Source organism: Balaenoptera acutorostrata, chromosome 2, assembly GCF_949987535.1.
Source record: "Balaenoptera acutorostrata chromosome 2, mBalAcu1.1, whole genome shotgun sequence".
In the NCBI taxonomy this organism is placed as follows: domain Eukaryota; kingdom Metazoa; phylum Chordata; class Mammalia; order Artiodactyla; family Balaenopteridae; genus Balaenoptera; species Balaenoptera acutorostrata.
This window is the reverse complement of record NC_080065.1, coordinates 112950878-112969365: the sequence shown is the minus strand read 5'-3', so window position 1 is coordinate 112969365 and position 18488 is coordinate 112950878. Positions and strand designations below refer to the sequence as shown.

General features: G+C 42.7%; 1 protein-coding gene and 1 pseudogene across 4 annotated transcripts in view; both read right to left on the bottom strand.

Annotated features, from left to right (window-relative positions):
• Positions 1–1260: 1260 nt before the first annotated feature.
• On the bottom strand, positions 1261–2685 carry LOC103017474 (sorting nexin-15-like; annotated as a pseudogene).
• A 2221-nt stretch (positions 2686–4906) lies between these two features.
• GRAMD2B (GRAM domain containing 2B) overlaps positions 4907–18488 on the bottom strand; it is a 109211-nt gene continuing 95629 nt past the window's right edge. Inside the window, exons 9-14 of one of the 4 annotated variants that reach the window (XM_007188496.3) lie at positions 15495–15606; positions 14714–14836; positions 14018–14105; positions 13007–13111; positions 10393–10486; positions 4912–6284 (exon numbers count right to left, since the gene is read on the bottom strand). In XM_007188496.3, the coding sequence (XP_007188558.2) occupies positions 6243–6284; positions 10393–10486; positions 13007–13111; positions 14018–14105; positions 14714–14836; positions 15495–15606 (564 nt within the window). In that variant the 3' untranslated portion in view covers positions 4912–6242. Of the gene's footprint in view, positions 6285–10392; positions 10487–13006; positions 13112–14017; positions 14106–14713; positions 14837–15494; positions 15607–18488 lie in introns of all 4 variants that reach the window. The other 3 variants (XM_007188497.3, XM_007188498.2, XM_057539772.1) reach the window with 3 other exon arrangements.

Here is an 18488-nt window from a genome sequence, read left to right as displayed (position 1 = left end):
GATGAAGAAACCAACACATGTGTGCCTCTCCTATAGGCATGGGTCCAAGAGTTGAGGTTGGAGTTAGGAGTAGCTCCTTACACTATTATGGCTAATAATCTACTTATGGGAGTCTTGCTTCCCATCCCTGCCATTTTGAGCTCTGCTGGTTTGGAGGTGTTGATTCCTAACGGACAAATGTTTCAATTGAATTGGAAGCTAAGACTGCCAAATATCTCTTTTGGTTTATTAAAGCCATTGAACCAACATGCAACCACCACCACTACCACCACCACAACTAACAACAAAGGGGGGTGGGGAGGAAGAAGAGAGAGACAGAAAGGCTCTGGGAATTCAGACCCTTCAGGAATAAAGATTTGGGTCACCTCACCAGGTAAAGAATTGTGACCAGCTGAGGTTCTTTCTGAGGGCAAAGAAAAGATGAAGTGGGTAGTGGAAGATGGAAGAAGATTATAAATATATCTTTGTGATTAGTTACAGAAATGAAGACTAGAGCAGCTATGCCTATTTTCTTCCTTTCTTCGTGTGTGTATATATATGTATGCATTTGTATGATATGTATTATAAATTTGTTTATAGTAACAATTTTCTTCTTTTCTCTTTTCCTTCCCTTTATTTTTTATTATTTTTTAAAATTTTATTTATTTATTTATTTATGGCTGCATTGGGTCTTCATTGCTGCATGTGAGCTTTTTCGAGTTGTGGCTTCTCTTGTTGTGGAGCACGGGCTCTAGGCGCACAGGTTTCAGTAGTTGTGGCACGTGGGCTCAGTAGTTATGGCTTGTGGACTCTAGAGCACAGGCTCAGTAGTTGTGGTGCTCGGGCTTAGTTGCTCTGCGGAATATGGGACCTTCCCGGACCAGGGCTCGAACCCGTGTGTCCTGCATTGGCAGGTGGATTCTTAACCACTGTGCCACCAGGGAAGTCCCTCCTTCCCTTTAATATTCTACTCAAGTTTTGTCGGAGGCTAACTTTACAATTTAGTCACTAGAGAATAGAATATTCAGATGGCACTGTGACCAAATTTGAGGAATAATTAAAAATAATTTTATTAATTTATTTTAATTATTATTTTATTTTCAATTAAAACTCTTTGGGGAGCTTTGAATTCATTATTTTTCCCATTCTTGGTCCAATTACATCTAGAAATGGCCCTTAGAGTTATAAGACCAGGAGACAGGGCCAGGCACCAGGGAGAGGAGAAGGAGGCGGCTGGCAGTGCTGGAGTCCTGGGGAAGGGGCCACTCCTTCAGGCAGGAGTTAGGACAGGTACAGGTGCAGGATTGCCTCTGCCGCTTCAGCTAGTTGGCTGCCTTCCTCACACCCTCCCTGAGGGCAGGGGACGGGTCACTGGGATCTCCCTGAAGCAGGATGTGCACCCCATCCCGGTAACCCTGCAGAGCTGCAAGGTAGGTGCTTGCCTTCTCCTCCCTCAGCCCTGGGTGATGAGCTCTGTAGCTTGGCTCAGAAAGGTGGGGCGGGCCCTCCTTCCTTTTCCTCTCCCTGCCTTCCTGTTTCCCAAGGCCCCTGGTCCAGGCTTTAGGACTCTGTCTGCATCAATGCCAACTCACTTATGCAGGTAGGACTGAGGCCTGAGCCTTCTTCCTTGGAAAAGGGGTCCAAGAGGGCAAGTTCAGCCTTGGCGTGCGGGGCTCGGCAGGGGCACGGGACGCCTCCTTGGTGCTCCCACAGTTAAAGATGGCAGGTCTGGATGGTGAGGGCGTGGCATGGGGGATGGTCCGTTGGCACCTCCAACACGTCGAGGCCCCTCCTCTCCAAGCCCCTCCTTTCTGCGGGGGAGCCGCTGGTGCAACCAGGACTCATCAAGGCCCCAGGGCCGGGGCTCATCGAGGGGGGTGGTGTGGGGATCAGAGAGGTTGGCAGGATGTGCAGGTCTCTGGACACTTCGGAGGACCGTGTCACCTCCCCACCCCGGAAGAACTCCTTGAGTTGGGGGCTGTCGAGCGCGGAGATGTGCACCATGAAGCGAACCAAATCCTCAGCCCCCTTTCGAGGCTTCTTGATCACTGAAGCTTTGAACCGCCAAACACCTGTGCGCGGGGAGGGGCGGGACCCAGGGGAAGCAGGGAACTCGTGGAGGAAGCGGAAGAGGTTGGGTGGAGGTTGTAGGCCGGGTCTCCAAGCAGCTTGTGGAAGTTGCTGAATCGCAGAGATGGATACAACCAATGTTGGGACTTTGCATCTCATCATTTTCAGGTAAGAATGAGACTGTCTTCCTTTGTATGAAGTAGAGTGGCGTCTCGTTAGAAACAGTTGTGTTTCTTGTTGCGTGAGAGTTCAAATGTGTCGAAAGGGTGTGTATGGAGGCTGCGTAGCCCACGGGGTGGCTAGTAGCCAGTATTAAGGGATTCTCTCTTAGCTTGAAGCCCTCCCTTCTAGACTGCCTTGTGACGCTAAGGTTGCAACACTTCAAACCGTATTGATGTTCTGCCAGCTGTTCCCTGTTAGATTCCGCTAACAAGGGGCCCTAGCGAGAGACCGTGCGCTGAACGGGAAGAAGGGATTGCTCCTTTCTGTTTACTCCCTCAGAGCTGCTAAACTTCTTCCTGTTACAGTGAGTGTCGCCTTATCCTCACTTCTTCGGCTTGGCACTGGCAATTTCTTTCTGGAGCAGCAGCTGGATGCAGTTTGCAGTTTACCCAGCATTTGCAGAACCAGCCTCATTACGCCCCCTCTGAGACATTAGCGCCACCTGACGTGCCCCTTCTGCAGAGGGCAGAGTTTCAGCTCCACCCAGCCCCTCCCCAGCTTTTAAGCTTGGGTAGTTTCAGCCACTTGGCTCTTGTTCCCTCCAAACCTGAGTTTGCTACTTCCCTGCTATCTTTGTGTTCTGATTCCCTTTACTGTCACTGTTACCGAACCACACTTGGGTCTGCTTGCCCGCGTGCAGTAAAGCCAATCTACTGACACACCACACGGGGTCGTGGTGAAGGAAAGTGCAGTGTTTATTGCAGCCCAAGCAAGGAGTCCAGGCAGCTAGTGCTTAAAAGGCCCAAACTCCTTGAAGGCTTTCAGGGAAAGGTTTTTTAAAGACAGGGTGAGCGAGGGGGTCATGGGGTGTGTGATCAGCTCCTGGACATTCTTCTGATTGGCTGGTGGTGAGGTTAATTGGGAGTCACTATCATCAACCTTCTGTTCCAACAGGTCTGGGGTCTGCGTGTTTGTGGGCAGCACACAGTTAACTTCTTCCACCTGGTGGGGGTTTCAGGATCTGCAAAACAGCTCAGAGGACCTGGCTCAATATTATCTATAGCCCTTGAGGGGGAACTAAAGGTCCTTGACTTTGTTTAATGGCTAAAGTATTATTATTTTGTCTTGCTTGACTGTTTTCCCTTATTTCTGCATTTTCTCACTTCTCTGATTAAAGTTACTCTTTGGAACTCGGGGAAGGCCTAGGAGGCTAAGGTTTTTCTACAGACAAGAAGCAGGCAGAGGACGTGGGGGGGGGCACGTGGGGGGGGTCTTTTATGGGAAGGCTCCATAGAGCCCTGTTCAGTTACAACACCAAGTTAACAGTTTTCTTTTTCATTGGAGTATAGTTGATTTACAATGTTGTGTTAATTTCTGCTGTACAGCAAAGAGATTGTTATACATATATATAATTCTTTTATGTTCTTTTCCATTATGGCTTATCATAGGATATTGAATATAGTTCCCTGTGCTATGCAATAGGACCTTGTTTTTATCCATTTTATATATAATAGTTTGCATCTGCTCATCCCAACCTCCCACTCCATCCCTTCCCCAGCCCCCTCCCCCTTGGCAACCACAAGTCTGTTCTCTATGCCAGAGTCTGTTTCTGTTTCATAGATAGGTTCATTTGTGTCATAATTTAGATTCCACATATAAGTGATATCATATGGTATTTGTCTTTCTGACTTACTTCACTTAGTATGATAATCTCTAGTTGCATCCATGTTGCTGCAAATGGCATTATTTCATTCTTTTTTTTAAGGCTGAGTAGTATTCCATTGTATATATGTACCACATCTTCTTTATCCATTCATCTCTCGATGGACATTTAGGTTGTTTCCATGTCTTGGCTATTGTGAATAGTGCTACTATGAACATTGGGGTGCATGTATCTTTTTGGATTATAGTTTTGTCTGGATATATGCCCAGGAGTGGGATTGCTGGATCATATCATAATTCTATTTTTAGCTTTCTGAGGAACCTTCATACTGTTTTCCATAGTGGCTATACCAACTTACATTCCCATCAACAGTGTAGGAGGGTTCCCTTTTCCACATCCTCTCTATATGCTTACCTTTTTAATGCTATTTTCTATGCCATTTTTTGACAATGCCATTCTAAATAGTGTCATAATTTAAGTGCTCTGCTATTGAATAGTCTCTAATATTTTGGTGTTAAGGCTTCAAAGAATATTCTTGTATATAAATCCTTGACTAGATCTCTGCTTATTGCTCTGGTATAAATTCCTGGATAGCAGATTACTAATTCAGTGAAAATTGAACCATTTAAAGGCGCTTCACACAGTTGTAAAATTTCTCTCCAGAGGTGGCTGACCCACTCTTGAATCTCTAATGGGTTTTAACTATAAAGCATTGACATAGAACTTCTCTAAAAACGGACTGTCAGACATGCAAATATTTTAAGAAATAATGAATATGGTTCCTATTAAGAGAGTATACAATTTGCCTCACATGGCGATGTGCTTTAGAAACTTTGTAACATTTAATTCTCACAATGACACTTTCCCCTGGTACTTTTATCCTTATCAATAAAATGGGGGAAAATGACCAAATATTTTGCTTACGGTCACATAACTCATAAAATGAGGACCCAGGAATCAAGCATTGGTTTTCTTATTTCACAGTTCATTTTTCTTTCCCCTATATCATTGCAACCCAAGAACTTAAATCAGTTTTTTGGAAGTGAATACTTGGGAGGAAAGAAGTATGGGTGAGTTGGAAGTAGTAGAGAGGAGGTGAGAAGCAGTTAAAAAGCATATTGTCTCTGTTCAAAGAATTTACCAACTGACAAAATACAGCGTTGGCAGGGCATTTTAACCAATGAGTATTTATTAAAAGCTAGGGGTGCACCAGGCACAATTCTTGTCCCGTAGGCTAACAAATACAAATGATGTAACCAATTCACTTATTAGCTTACCTGATTAAACAAAATACATTTCATAGAAATGATTATAATATGCATCATAAACAGAATATCTTTTATATTACAGATATTAGGGTACCTAAATAATTATTAATAAAAACCAGCCAACCCATATGGTAAATAGAAGTTAGCAAAACCACTAGTTAAATATTTTAGTCAGCAAAAGAGAAAAGCATGCTATCATCACGCTGAGATGGGTTTCAGCATTAATTACAGACATCCTATTTCAAAACACACACAGTCCACCCACAATCTTAAAAATGCAGTGTTTTTCATCCTGCATCAAATCACTATCATACTTTTTGGTTTAAAGATTAGTTTTGGTTTCAAAGTAAGTTAATTTAGTACTTCAGTCTCATGTCTCACAAATTCTTGACCTGGGGTGGGTGAGAATCAGTCCTATTAGTTATTAGAGGAACAAAACATAAAATGAGATAGTTTAATCCACTTTGCCCGATATTCTTGCCAATACTCAACTGAGAAGTTAAGATATACAAGTGACTTAAACCAGAACATAACAGCAGAAGGGAAAAAACCAAAACCTAAAATGTTACTTGTTTGAAGCAAGTCTGTCCATTAGGGCTTTTTTGTTTCTTTTTGTCTTTTGGGAGAGTCATGGCAAATTCTTTAAAGGATCCTATTGAGTTTGTTGGCACACGATATATCTCTTAGTTTGAAGGTTGGTTCAGAGGGGTGTACAGGAGAGAAAAGGCAGGTGGGTAGGACTGAAAAGGCATGGAGTGGAGGACTATGTCAGTATCGCTGACACAGTCATGATAACCCACTGAACCACAATCGTCCAAGTCCGCCAGGCCCTTCCTGAGACTTCCAGAGATGGATCTGTTTTCTTCAGACAGCAGCCCTGAAAACTTCCTCAGAGAGTCAAGGTCAAATTTTATTGCACAGGAACCAAAATTATTCCCCTTCCCCCCTTTCCTGAGCTGGAGACCTCCAAGGGCAAGCATGGCTGGGGCTGCCCATCTGCTCGCTCCTCTGGCCAGCAGGGAGCGCTCCACCAGAATGCCTGGGGAGCACCTACTTCAAGGGAAGTGCGAGGTATTGCATTGGTCCAAGCTTCTGGCTGGTCAGTCACCATTCTCAAGTAGCTTTTGTAAGTTGTTTTGTATCTTGAAATAAGAGAAAAGCTCCTGTTATTACATAGAATGGAGTATATTAAGGGCATATTTGCTATGGTCTATATAATGCTTGAGCTTAATCTCGTCTATCTTGAATAAAAAGCTACACATGGGTTAAATTTAGATCAGGCAAATAAATGCATGACTGTGGCATAGAATTCTGTTTGACAAACCACTTTAAAATGAAAAAAGATGATAGGCTAAAAATGAAAGAGTGGCACAAAGATGAAAATGTCCGTAGAGACTAAGAGAAACAGAACAAAAGCCCTGGCAGCACCAGGTGTGACCCAAATGCATTCAGAGACAATGGGAAACCGGGCTTGACAAAGCCCATGTGATGGTCTGAATCAGACAAACACCACAAATAATGTTTAACACTCCTATTAGATATAACATTTCCCACGGACCCTGCCTATCTGTGGATCTTAAGACCACAGTATAGTGTTGGGCATTGAAAATGTGCTTGGTAAATGTTTGTTGGGTAAATGAACTTTAAAGAATTCAGAGCAAGGAATTTTCAAGAACCAATACTGTGAGGGAGTAGGGAACCCTGTGGAACAAAAGAAAGAGAACATAGTCTTCTTTTGGAAGAACATTCTGTGATGTCCTAGAGGCATACACAGGATAAGTGGAGAGGAAGAGATCTAATCAGTATGTGCCAGGAACATCGTGTGTGCTCACCTTGACCACACACCACCACACACAGAGGCAGGTTTTATACAAGAAGCTAAGGGCCAGAGATGTTACGTAACAAGACCAGTCACACAGTAAGTGGCAGAGTAGGGAAAAGAACAGACACCTGACTCCAAAGTTCATGCTCTTTCTTCTGCACTGCTCCACCATTAATGCCATTCCCAGTACTAAGAAAATAAGTATTTGCTTCTTTACCTGTAAAAGGCATTGCCTTCATCCCCCAAATTCCTACTTCATATCTTCCCTACCTTCCCACAGGACCAAAGATGAATGGAAAAGCAGGAGTGGGAAGGTAGAGAAAGAAATGAAATTAAAGACTGATATCCAAAATATTTAAAACACCTACAAAGACAAAAACCCCAAAAGTAAAACAAAGGAGATAAATGGGCAATTTACAGAAGGAATATTACAGAAGGAAATCCATATGGCCAATATATATATGAAAAGATGCTCAACCGCAGTAGTAATTAGGAAAATGCAAATACAAACCATAATAAGATTGGACTTCATACTCTTAGACTAGGAGGTAGGAGGGGGTCAGAATGGCCTAAGATGGTGCCCATCTTAGAGAAATTGAGGAGACGTTTGAAGCTAGACTAATTAGTTGACAGAGTCCTGTGTAATCTATCAGTGGCAAGTGAAAAGGATGACTGAAAGGGCAGTGATGCCATGAACAGAAATGGGGAAGTTACAAGTGGGCAGATCAGGAGGCTGAGACATGACCAGTCCCTGCAGGAGAGTAGAAGGAAGTTGCTGGTACTTAGTAGAAAGAGCTGAGACCTGGCTCTGACCTTCCCGCAGCACACAGCTGCTGTCCCCTGACCATGCGCTGCTGCGTTACTACCAGCTTCCCTTTGGGGGGGTGGATGCTTGGGGGTGCAGACCTAGCAACAGCACATGGGTGTGGCCTGGTGACTATTTTTATTTATTTATTTATTTATTTTAAATTTTATTTATTTATTTATTTATTTTTGGCTGTGTTGGATCTTCGTTTCTGTGCGAGGGCTTTCTCCAGTTGCGGCGAGCGGGGGCCACTCTTCATCGTGGTGCGCGGGCCTCTCACTGTCGCGGCCTCTCTTGTTGCGGAGCACAGGCTCCAGACGCGCAGGCTCAGTAATTGTGGCTCACGGGCCTAGTTGCTCCGTGGCATGTGGGATCTTCCCGGACCAGGGCTCGAACCCGTGTCCCATGCATTGGCAGGCGGATTCTCAACCACTGCACCACCAGGGAAGCCCCCGTGGTGACTATTTTTTTTTTTTTTTTTAAACAATTGTTTCCATTACCGTGTTGTTGTATTCAGTTCAATTTCTTTTCTTTTTTTTTTTTTTTTAATTTTATTTATTTATTTATTTATAGCTGTGGTGGGTCTTCGTTTCTGTGCGAGGGCCTTCTCCAGTTGCGGCAAGTGGGGGCCACTCTTCATCGCCGTGCACGGGGCTCTCACCATCGCGGCCTCTCTTGTTGCGAAGCACAGGCTCCAGACGCGCAGGCTCAGCAATTGTGGCTCACGGGCCCAGTCGCTCCGCGGCATGTGGGATCTTCCCAGACCAGGGCTCGAACCCGCGTCCCCTGCATTGGCAGGCAGATTCTCAACCACTGCGCCACCAGGGAAGCCCCCGTGGTGACTATTTTTATACTAAGATGCCTATGAGCAATGTGTGCAACTTATGACTTTTTACAACTTCAACACATGCATTTTGACCCTAAATCCCCACTTCCCTGCTTCTGCTTTGGGACACAGGTTTCTGCTGGTACTATAGGCCTCCTAGCCAAGTAGCTGGGCTCTGCACAAGACATGGCCAGCTGTCTGCCTGTTGTGGACGAGCTCTCCTGTTTTCCTGTCCCTCATTACAGAAAGTGGTGTCCCAGCCAGGCCCGGCAGGGGAGTGGGAAGAAATGCACAGGAGGGCGGCAGGGTTCCGTGTGCGTCCAGTCCAAAGAACACCATTGTGTGCCAGAGTGAATGAGAGAGAAAATTACCACCCCATTCTCTAGGTCAGCATGGAAGCCAAACATTTCTAAGCATTTCATCAAAAAATTTTATCTTCAGTTCTTAGCAACTGACATTTTAGAAGGGAAAACAGTTCTGGTTGCTATCCCATACCTTCTCTAGCTTGATTGTGGATTTAAAAGAGAAAATTTCCAAGCTTGCCCACCGATACAATGACTCAGTGGGAATTATCTGTCATGCCTTGGTTTAGAACATAAGTATGCAGACTCCTTCGCTCTCCATACTTCAGTGGTTAAATGCTAGATACCAGTTAGTATTGCAAGACAAGCATAATTTGACTCATTTGTATTTCATGTTTCTTCCCAAGTGAGCATAACTGCACTATTGTGGAAAGCCACCAAATACTTGGCATTTGTGGCAGCAATTCGAATTGAACAACTCACTCTAAACCTTTCCTTTAAGGATAAGGGTCAAAATAAAGCATGAGACAGGGACAGACATGCTGAAAGGAGAAATAAGAAATGTTAACTAGGTTTGGGCTTCCCTGGTGGCGCAGTGGTTGAGAATCTGCCTGCCAATGCAGGGGACACGGGTTGGAGCCCTGGTCTGGGAAGATCCCACATGCCGCGGAGCAACTAGGCCCGTGAGCCACAACTACTGAGCCTGCGCGTCTGGAGCCTGTGCTCCGCAACAAGAGAGGCTGTGATAGTGAGAGGCCCGCGCACCACGATGAAGAGTGGCCCCCGCTTGCTGCAACTAGAGAAAGCCCTCGCACAGAAACGAAGACCCAACACAGCAATGAATGAATGAATGAATGAATGAATGAATAAATAAATAAATAAAAAGAAATGTTAACTAGGTTTAACTTTGGGGATATTTCTGGGTGCCTACCTTCTCCTGTTCATCTCCTTATTCAGAGGCCTTATCCCCCAGGCCTAAGGTTGGATTCTGAGGAGCAGTAAAAGCAGAGGGCTTCGAAACACAACTTTGGAGTCAGACCTGCTTCAAATTCCAGTTCTGCCAACTTTCTGGGTGTGTCTCCTGGAGCAAGTTCACTTGAAACTTGGCTTCTTTCGTCAGGTGGGAACAATGGCATGTATCATAGAGAGACTGAATGCAATTATTTTCTGTATGGCGACAACCAGCCTGGGTGGAGCTGGGGGCTGCCCTCTCTGCTTGGGGGCACTCCCTACCGTGCCCCTCCCCGAGCTCTGCGTCACCCGACACTTACCATTGGGCCCTATGGCACAGAGAATGATTTCTAACCAAGTGGGAAAACCACAAGGTCAACCAACAAGGAAGATGAGGTTGGAACGTATTTCTCAGTGGAAAATCCCCTGGCTGCGTATGGTCATTTAGGTGGCCTGTTGCACGGCCATGCGTGTGTAAGCCCTGCCCTGTGGCAGTGGACAGGCACTACTGAGGCACCCCCAACTCAGGAAAGAGACCTGTCACCTTTTCTAGTCTCATTATGTTGGCTGTAAGCTCTCGGCACAGGACCTCCACATTTAACTGTACGTGCGACCCCGGGCTGGATGGTGCTGTCTGTCTGTAAGAACACAGAGAAGAATTACTGTGGGCAGGGATGGCAAAGAAAGAAGTGGAATGAACACATTTTAAATTTATCTGACCAGAAAACTAGGTTATAATAGAAGACAGTGTGCATTTACCTTGTTGACATCAGAAAGGCCCTGCAGTAATCCTCAACTTCAGACTAGATGTTTAGGGGACTAAGTCTTCAAAGCTTAGCTGGAAATCTGTTAAGCTATTTTTGTTTAAGTGGCTACGTTGCGCCTCAGCTTCCAAACACATATCAGACGATTATTCTCAAGCACGCAGTTTCTTAGACTACTTTTACTAACTCCCGATACCCTCTCTCTGCCCACAACTGCACGCATTTGCAAGGCTTACTGCTCTTCTCAGTCATGTATGTACTGTTTTATGGGAGAAGCAACCATTTACACTAGAACTTTCATAATGTTTAGGGATGTCTTTAATCAAATTTCTGTTGATGTGTGACTTTTGCAGTTCCTTCTTTGAGACCTGCCGTACAAACATAATTGCCCTTGTCTAGTAATATAACCGATGTATTCACTATTTACCACTTGACTGTTAAAGGCATGGGCTCTTACTCTGAGGTCCACTGGGGTCCTATACCAGCTAAAACTGTAGGAAATTTAGAGATATGTGTACATTTTCCCAGAGAGCTGCTCTAAAACCATTGATTAGATTTTCATGTTAAGGTTAAGAACCATGGTCTGTATCTCCTTTCTATTTCTTGGTTGTAATTTAATTTTAGATGTGAAGTTTTTAGATGGCATTGACTGGTCTAATTTATTTTACATAGGATCCATTTTTGAGACATAGGTACTTGGTAACTTATCGATGATTATCTAAATATTAAGAAAGCAATCAGATGTTTTTCATTGAGTAGTACTGAAACAGTTTTTTCTTTGTCCTTGATCCACAGTATCAAAATCTTAGATCCCAAAAAGGAAACTGAATCTAAATCTTCTGATTTCTAAATGAGGTATCTGAGACCCAGAGTACTGATCTATCCACACGAAATTCTGACAATCCAGACCTTCCCGTCATGGGTATTCCCTGACCTCATATAATATGTGATCTTTGTGATTTTCCCTTTAAATGGTTGTTTTTCAGATTGTATCTCCTCCTGGATTGATCATTTAAATAGTAGAATAAGTATTCCACTTGCCTTCCATTAGTGGAATTTCCCCCTCATCATCATCGTTAATTAAATGATAACAGGACATGAGGTACATTTTCCTAATAAAATCAACCCCTTATATGATAGTGAACTAATAGTTTGCAATAATGTAGAGCTACCTCCTAGCTCTAAGTGTATTATTAACATTTTGAACAACACGTGAGAGAGTAAGGGCAGGGTATGAGTTTATCCCAAACCATTCATTAGACTTCTTATTACTGGTTCAAATGTATATTTATGGTTCAGAAATAATCTGTGTACCAGCATTGCATAAGCCATATAGAACAAGACTTTTAGGTGACTGTTAAGACTGTAAAGAAAGGCCCTAGAATTGTATAGCATAATAGTTCTCAAAGCGTAGACCCCAGGCCAGCACCAGGAATTTGGAGAATGGGCCCTGCAATCTGTTTTAACAAGCCATCCAGATGATTCTGATACACACTGAAAATATCCTGACTCACTTCTCCGCTGTTCCTTATAAGCAACCACTGGTGACTAGGTTTCTGTAGTCATATAGACCTGAAACCTGATTCTATTAAAATTATTTCTCTGAGTCTCAGTTTCTTCATCTGTAAAATGGGAATAATAGCTATCTTATAAGGTTATGGTGAAGATATGAGAGGAAACTGTATCTGTGTGTGAAAGATCTACTGTAATAGATCTCTAGCACACAGTACTTACTCTGTAAAGAAATATCTCTACTTTTAAAACTTCAGGTAAAAGTATTCTTTAAACATGGAATACTTTATTTTACTTTTTAGAGAATGTGTCAAAATCCTCATGTAAATGGGTTTAAAGGAAAGACCACTATGTCAATAGATTTAATTAGGTTAGGCATGTTAAAAATAGTGTGGTAGAAAATCTTCACAGACACAGTCAACTAATTACTAGTCACATGGATCTTTATAGTGGTCAAGAGTTTTGTAAATAAGTGAGTTCATACAAAGAGTTATACATGATGAAATGTGCTGAGTTACTTGAATTGCTTCTTTTCTATGAATGTCTTGACTCATTGCCATTGTACGAAGATAAACTTGACTATTTTAATAAATGGGCCAAGGTCACAACTGAGTCTTAGGATAAGAGAACAAGATAATGTAAAATTAGGCTTGTTTCTTGCCTTATCACTGGCGACACTATAGCAACTCAAGAACATGAAGAGTCAGGTCATTTATTTCTAGGACCCTCCTACTCATTACTTTCCATATCTACACTTAACAAAATGTCTCATACAGAATGTATCCTCAATTAATGCTTGCTAAGAAGGAGGCCAAGCTCAGGTCAAACATTATACTAATGTGAACAGCAAGCAGAAGACAGCACTGGAGGGAATTGTCTTACTCAGTCTGATGGGTGTCCACGATGGAGGTTAGTGACCCCAGCCGCTCCTCCAGAGAATTAATTCTGTATCTCATGTAGAAGGTCGAGATGATTAGCGCACAGACACTGGAAAGGGATAAAAGAGAAATTCCCAATAGGTTAGTGGCCAGGACCTGACTGATATTCATAAAACAGTAACCTCAGAGGCAACACTGTACATTTGAGGCAAGGTATTTTCCAAAATAACTTGGCTACAGAGACTTCAGAAGTCTTTTTTCAACAGACTGATGCTTGCACCAAACTTTAGAACTAGAAGGATATTGAAAATTCTCTATTTCCTCAATTTACAAATAATGGCATTTCCGTAGTCTCACTCAAGGCCAGCCAACGTAGATTCCCGAGCTGGTGCTTCTCCTCCCACCAGGTACTGTCGAAGGCCCTGGCCAGCGAGTGTCCAGTCTGTGACTCACATTCTCTGCTTTACCTGGAAACCAAACTGCAGATCCTCCTTGGTTCTGAGGAACAGCCTAGAACTGGGTCAGGTTATTTTCGGAAGAACAACTAGCTAGAAGCTACAGGCTAGTTACAGGCTAGAAGCTGAGAGGGAACTTAAAAAAGTCAATGCCTAAGTTTTCAATAAAGGGGATGACATTTTCAAGTTGTTTTGGCCTCTATCCAGAGGACACGGGATAGATGGAAAAATAAACAACATGAACAAAGATGCTTCATAATTCAGGAAGCAATTTCCTAACTAAGAGTATCTACTCAGAACTTAGTCTTCTGCTGGATTTGGCATATTTTGCTTTTCCTTCCTTCCTTCTCACTATTTATTTAAATAAAAGGGGATGAATATGAAAAGGTGACCTGAGTTTAAGAAAAAAGGTGTTGAAGTAGGAGACAAAAATGTCCCCCTAAAAGACTTGAGTCATATTAGAGGCAACTGAGATTCACAATGGCTCTTGGTAACGTGATGACATTATTCCTGTAGTGAAATGAATCATTAAGTCATTCATAACAAATACACTTACTTACACAATTGCATAGAATATAAGAATATGGTGGAGAGTCGGACATTTCTGAGACTTTACTCTGGGTATGGTTCCAATGGTTTCTGACTGACCTGTTGGGTGGAAAACAAAAAGCTTCTGTTTTAAAATGATAATACATCTCCTTCACGCAGCAGTATCCCTATAGGGAAGAAGTACTTGAGAGAGAGAATTATTTCCAGGTAATAAAAATCAGAGGAAATACTAACCAAAGCCTTTGCTTCTCATTTTAACCAGTAGTTACAATTCCTTCCCACATGTTGCATTCAATACATATCTATTGAGAGCCTTCTCGGTGCCAAGCATTGCGATGGAGTGACTGGTGAACAATACAGACCCCATCCTTGATCTCCTACCAGTACAACTGGTAAGCAGTTATTATAATAATCAGTAAATAATAATAAAATAACGTGAGTTTTACTGGTAATTTTTGAATTGCAATCTCAAAGTATTCAGAATAATGAAAGGTTTTCCACGAAGGCTGTTCACCTTTGTATGCCCCACAGTAAAGCATGGAACTGGGTACGGTTTGTTGAGTGAATAAATGAATTAACATGCCAAGATGTACAGCAGGAAGGGAGGGGGAGGGAATAGCAAAGGCAATCATAAAGTGAAACATGAGGGCCCTTTAAAAGTTACAGGCAGATACCCACCCCTGCCCCCCAAATAATCCATTCCTTACTATGCCCAGGGAGACTCTTGGCTTTTCCTTCAGGCACTCTGTTCACAAGGGCATCTGCCCGAGTTGGTTTTGCTTCTCCCTTGGAGACATTCAGAACTGTCTGGGATTCTGTCACATGGAAATCTACCAAGATGAAACGGGGCTGGGTAAGCTTTCTTCCCAGTGCATTTAAACACATAGGATCAACCACAAAGCAAATCAATCCCTTAATATGCATAATGGCCAAAGAATATAAATGGATCTTCTTACAAGCTGGTTGAGTGGTTTGGGGATGAAATCCAATGTTCAAGCAAATAAGAAATAAAATGATATAAGGGTAGTCCGTCCTTATCCCACTGACTCATGGGGACGATTCAGCTATAATAATTAATAATATTACTAAAGAAGAGGTAAGAAAATATTGCATGTTTCTGTCTTTCAACCACTCCAATATTATGTCTATTTAAGAGACTTTTTTTTTTCTTTTTTGTCACACCATGTGGCTTGTGGGATCTTAGTTCCCCGACCAGGGATTGAACCTGGGCCCTCGGCAGTGAGAGCGTGGAGCCCTAACCACTGGACCGCCAGGGAATTCCCAAAGAGACATTTGTTAAATGCGTATTACCACATAGGCAATTCCTTTTCCTTGAACTTTCAAACTACCCTTTGTTTAGAGTCCCTTCCTAATTGTTAGCTCAGAAGGTGTGTTGTTTTTTGGTTGGTTTTGGTTTTGGTTTTTGGTTAAGCAAAGGATGTTCTGTGGAGAATTAAATTTCAGTAAAGATACAAAAATCTCCCAGACCTCGAGAGTTCTCAGATTCAGGAGTCTGGGATCCAGAACTGCTGTATCCTTCCATGTCTTGCCTTCTTTGCTGTACCACTCCATCCAGATCTGAGAATTCATCGTTGAAATCCTGAAGGGAAATAATGAAATGAAGAGAGAGGCCCATTTTCCTTTATTCAACAGACAGGACTTTGTAACCTCCAGGCCTTTCACTTAGGCCTGACCTATAAAAATGGAAAAGAAGGAAGGATTACCCCGTACTACTGGGTTTCCTCAACAGATCACAGAGTATCTAGTTACTGATTTTTCTGGGCAGTTAGAATTCTGTTAACAAACAGTGGCCAACTCGTTTGAAACAACAAATGTCTAGGGAAAAAACTGGGATGCTGATGTTTGAAAAGCTCCTAGGGTAAAGCTAGAGAAGTCTCATTAGCATTTTGTAATGAGAAAAAGTGACCAAAACAGACATATACAAGACAAAAAGGTAGCTAGAAAGTTCTAGATGCATGTTCTAAATGCAGAGAAAGGTTTTCTCAAATTATAGTTTTTGAAAGGTATTGGAAATAGAAAAGGGAAAATGGCTTTAGCAAATTAGACACTGAAAGGAAAGTTTTAGCTTTTTTCTTCCCTCGAACAAATCAAAACAGGGTCAGTAACATTACTTCTAAATGACAAAAGGGTGAGAGAGGAGTGAGGAGTCGGGGAGAAAAAGCAGGCTGTTTTTACTGTGTATCCCACGTGTTCCCCAAAGTGCTTAGGAAATGAAGAGACAAGACGCGTCACTAAAATGTCTCGGTGAAGGTACAATTCGGCGAGCTTTTCACAATTTATTTAGCTGCCAAGTGAAGGAGAGGAGACATATCTTGTAAGCAAATTACCAGCCTTTCACCTTCAACTAGCTGCCTCTTGATCATTTCAATAGTCATTTCAATTTCATGCAAGAATTTATAGGGGAAGGAAAATTTTAAAATTCAAGTCTCCTCAATTTAATAATTATTAATTGAACACCCACTACGGGTCAGGCAGTATGCAAGGCTCCACACACATATGACTGCACCTCATCTTCACAGCCGTGTCAGGAGGCTGGCATTTCACTGGATGAGGAAGCTGAGTCAGAGCAGTTAAAGAGCTTGCCCCATGCCATAGCTCAGCTGGGTGGAACCCAGATTTGAAACCATGTTTGAGGGATTCCAAATCATTAAGTGTTTCATTCTATTTTGTACTGTTTCTCACTATTTTTTTTTTTTTTTTTTTTTTTTTTTTTTTAAAGATTACTTGAGTTCTTTTTTTTTTTTTTTTTTTTTTTTTTTTTTTTTTTTAAGTTTTACTTGATTTTTTTAAAATTTATTTATTTATTTTATTTTTGGCTGTGTTGGGTCTTCGGTTCGTGCGAGGGCTTTCTCCAGTTGCGGCAAGCGGGGGCCACTCTTCATCGCGGTGCGGGGACCGCTCTTCATCGCGGTGCGCGGGCCTTTCTCTATCGCGGCCCCTCCCGTCGCGGGGCACAGGCTCCAGACGCGCAGGCTCAGCAATTGTGGCTCACGGGCCCAGCTGCTCCGTGGCATGTGGGATCTTCCCAGACCAGGGCTCGAACCCGTGTCCCCTGCATTAGCAGGCAGATTCTCAACCACTGCGCCACCAGGGAAGCCCATGTTTCTCACTATTTTTTAAGGTAGATTTTTTTTTTAAAAAATTGAGATAAAATTCACCAGTTTAAGTATACAACGTAGTGGTTTTGAGAATAATTACATTGTCGTACAACCATCACCACTGTCTTATTTCACAATACGTCCATCTCCCCCCCCAGAAGGAAACCCTTTACCCGTTAGCAGTCACTCCCAATCCCGTCCCTTGGCAACCACTAATGCATTTTCTGCCCATATGGATTTGTCTATTCTGGACATTTCATGTACATGGAATCATACAACATGTGGCCTTTTGTGTCTGCCTTCTTCTACTTAGCATAATGTGTTCAAGGTTCGTCCATGTTGTATTATGTATCAGTAGTTCTTCATCTTTATGGTCAAATAATATTTCACTGTATGGATATATGACATTTTATTTATCCATTTATCAGCTGATGGCTATCAGGGTTGCTTCCACATTTTGGCTATGATGTATAATGCAGCTATGAACATGCTGGTTTAAGTTTTTGTGTGAACACGTTTTCAATCCCTGTACTTTTTAACAGCTCTCAAAACAAAAAAAAGATTTGTAGGGCTTCCCTGGTGGCACAGTGGTTAGGAATCCACCTGCCAATGCGACAAGAGAAGCCACCGCAATGAGGAGCCCACGCACCGCAACGAAGAGTAGCCCCCACTCGCCGCAACTAGACAAGGCCTGTGCGCAGCGACGAAGACCCAACATAGCCAAAAATAAATAAATAAAGTTTAAAAAAATAAATTGTAGATGTTGAAACTCTGGGCTCATACCGCTTCACCAAAGGTATTAAAACATTTAACGATGATCAATTTGGGAACAACCATTTGAACAACACGGCTAGGACTCTCTTGGGCTTGCATGATACCATCACAGGTACAAATCTTGTACAAATTGGGGGAGCTACTTCCCGTTCGAGATTTACTCTGTAGTCAGAAAGTCTAAGGGAATCAAAGAATCTCTACCTCTTGGGCATTACAGCTTTCTTCTTTTACAGTTATTTCTGGGTATCCCTCATCTTCTCTACTAAGCTGTAAAGACTTTGAAGGCAAGAACTAGTTTTGATTTTTCCTGGTGTCCTTATGGGTACACTAGCATGGTGCCTTGAACATAGAAGGCATTCAACAACTTGTGGGATGAATCATGCCCTACCTAAATAGACTGGTGAATCCCTCTAAAACGACAGACAAACAAACAGAGCAAGATTTGCTGAATACCTCCATGGACCAGTAACTGGCTAAAACAGTGCACTATCATGTTTCTTTTCTTTTGCAGGATGACTCTTCAATTACCTGAAAACGTTGATGACCTCCCATGGTCCCCTCTTCTTCAGGACAGAAATGCCCTGTTTCT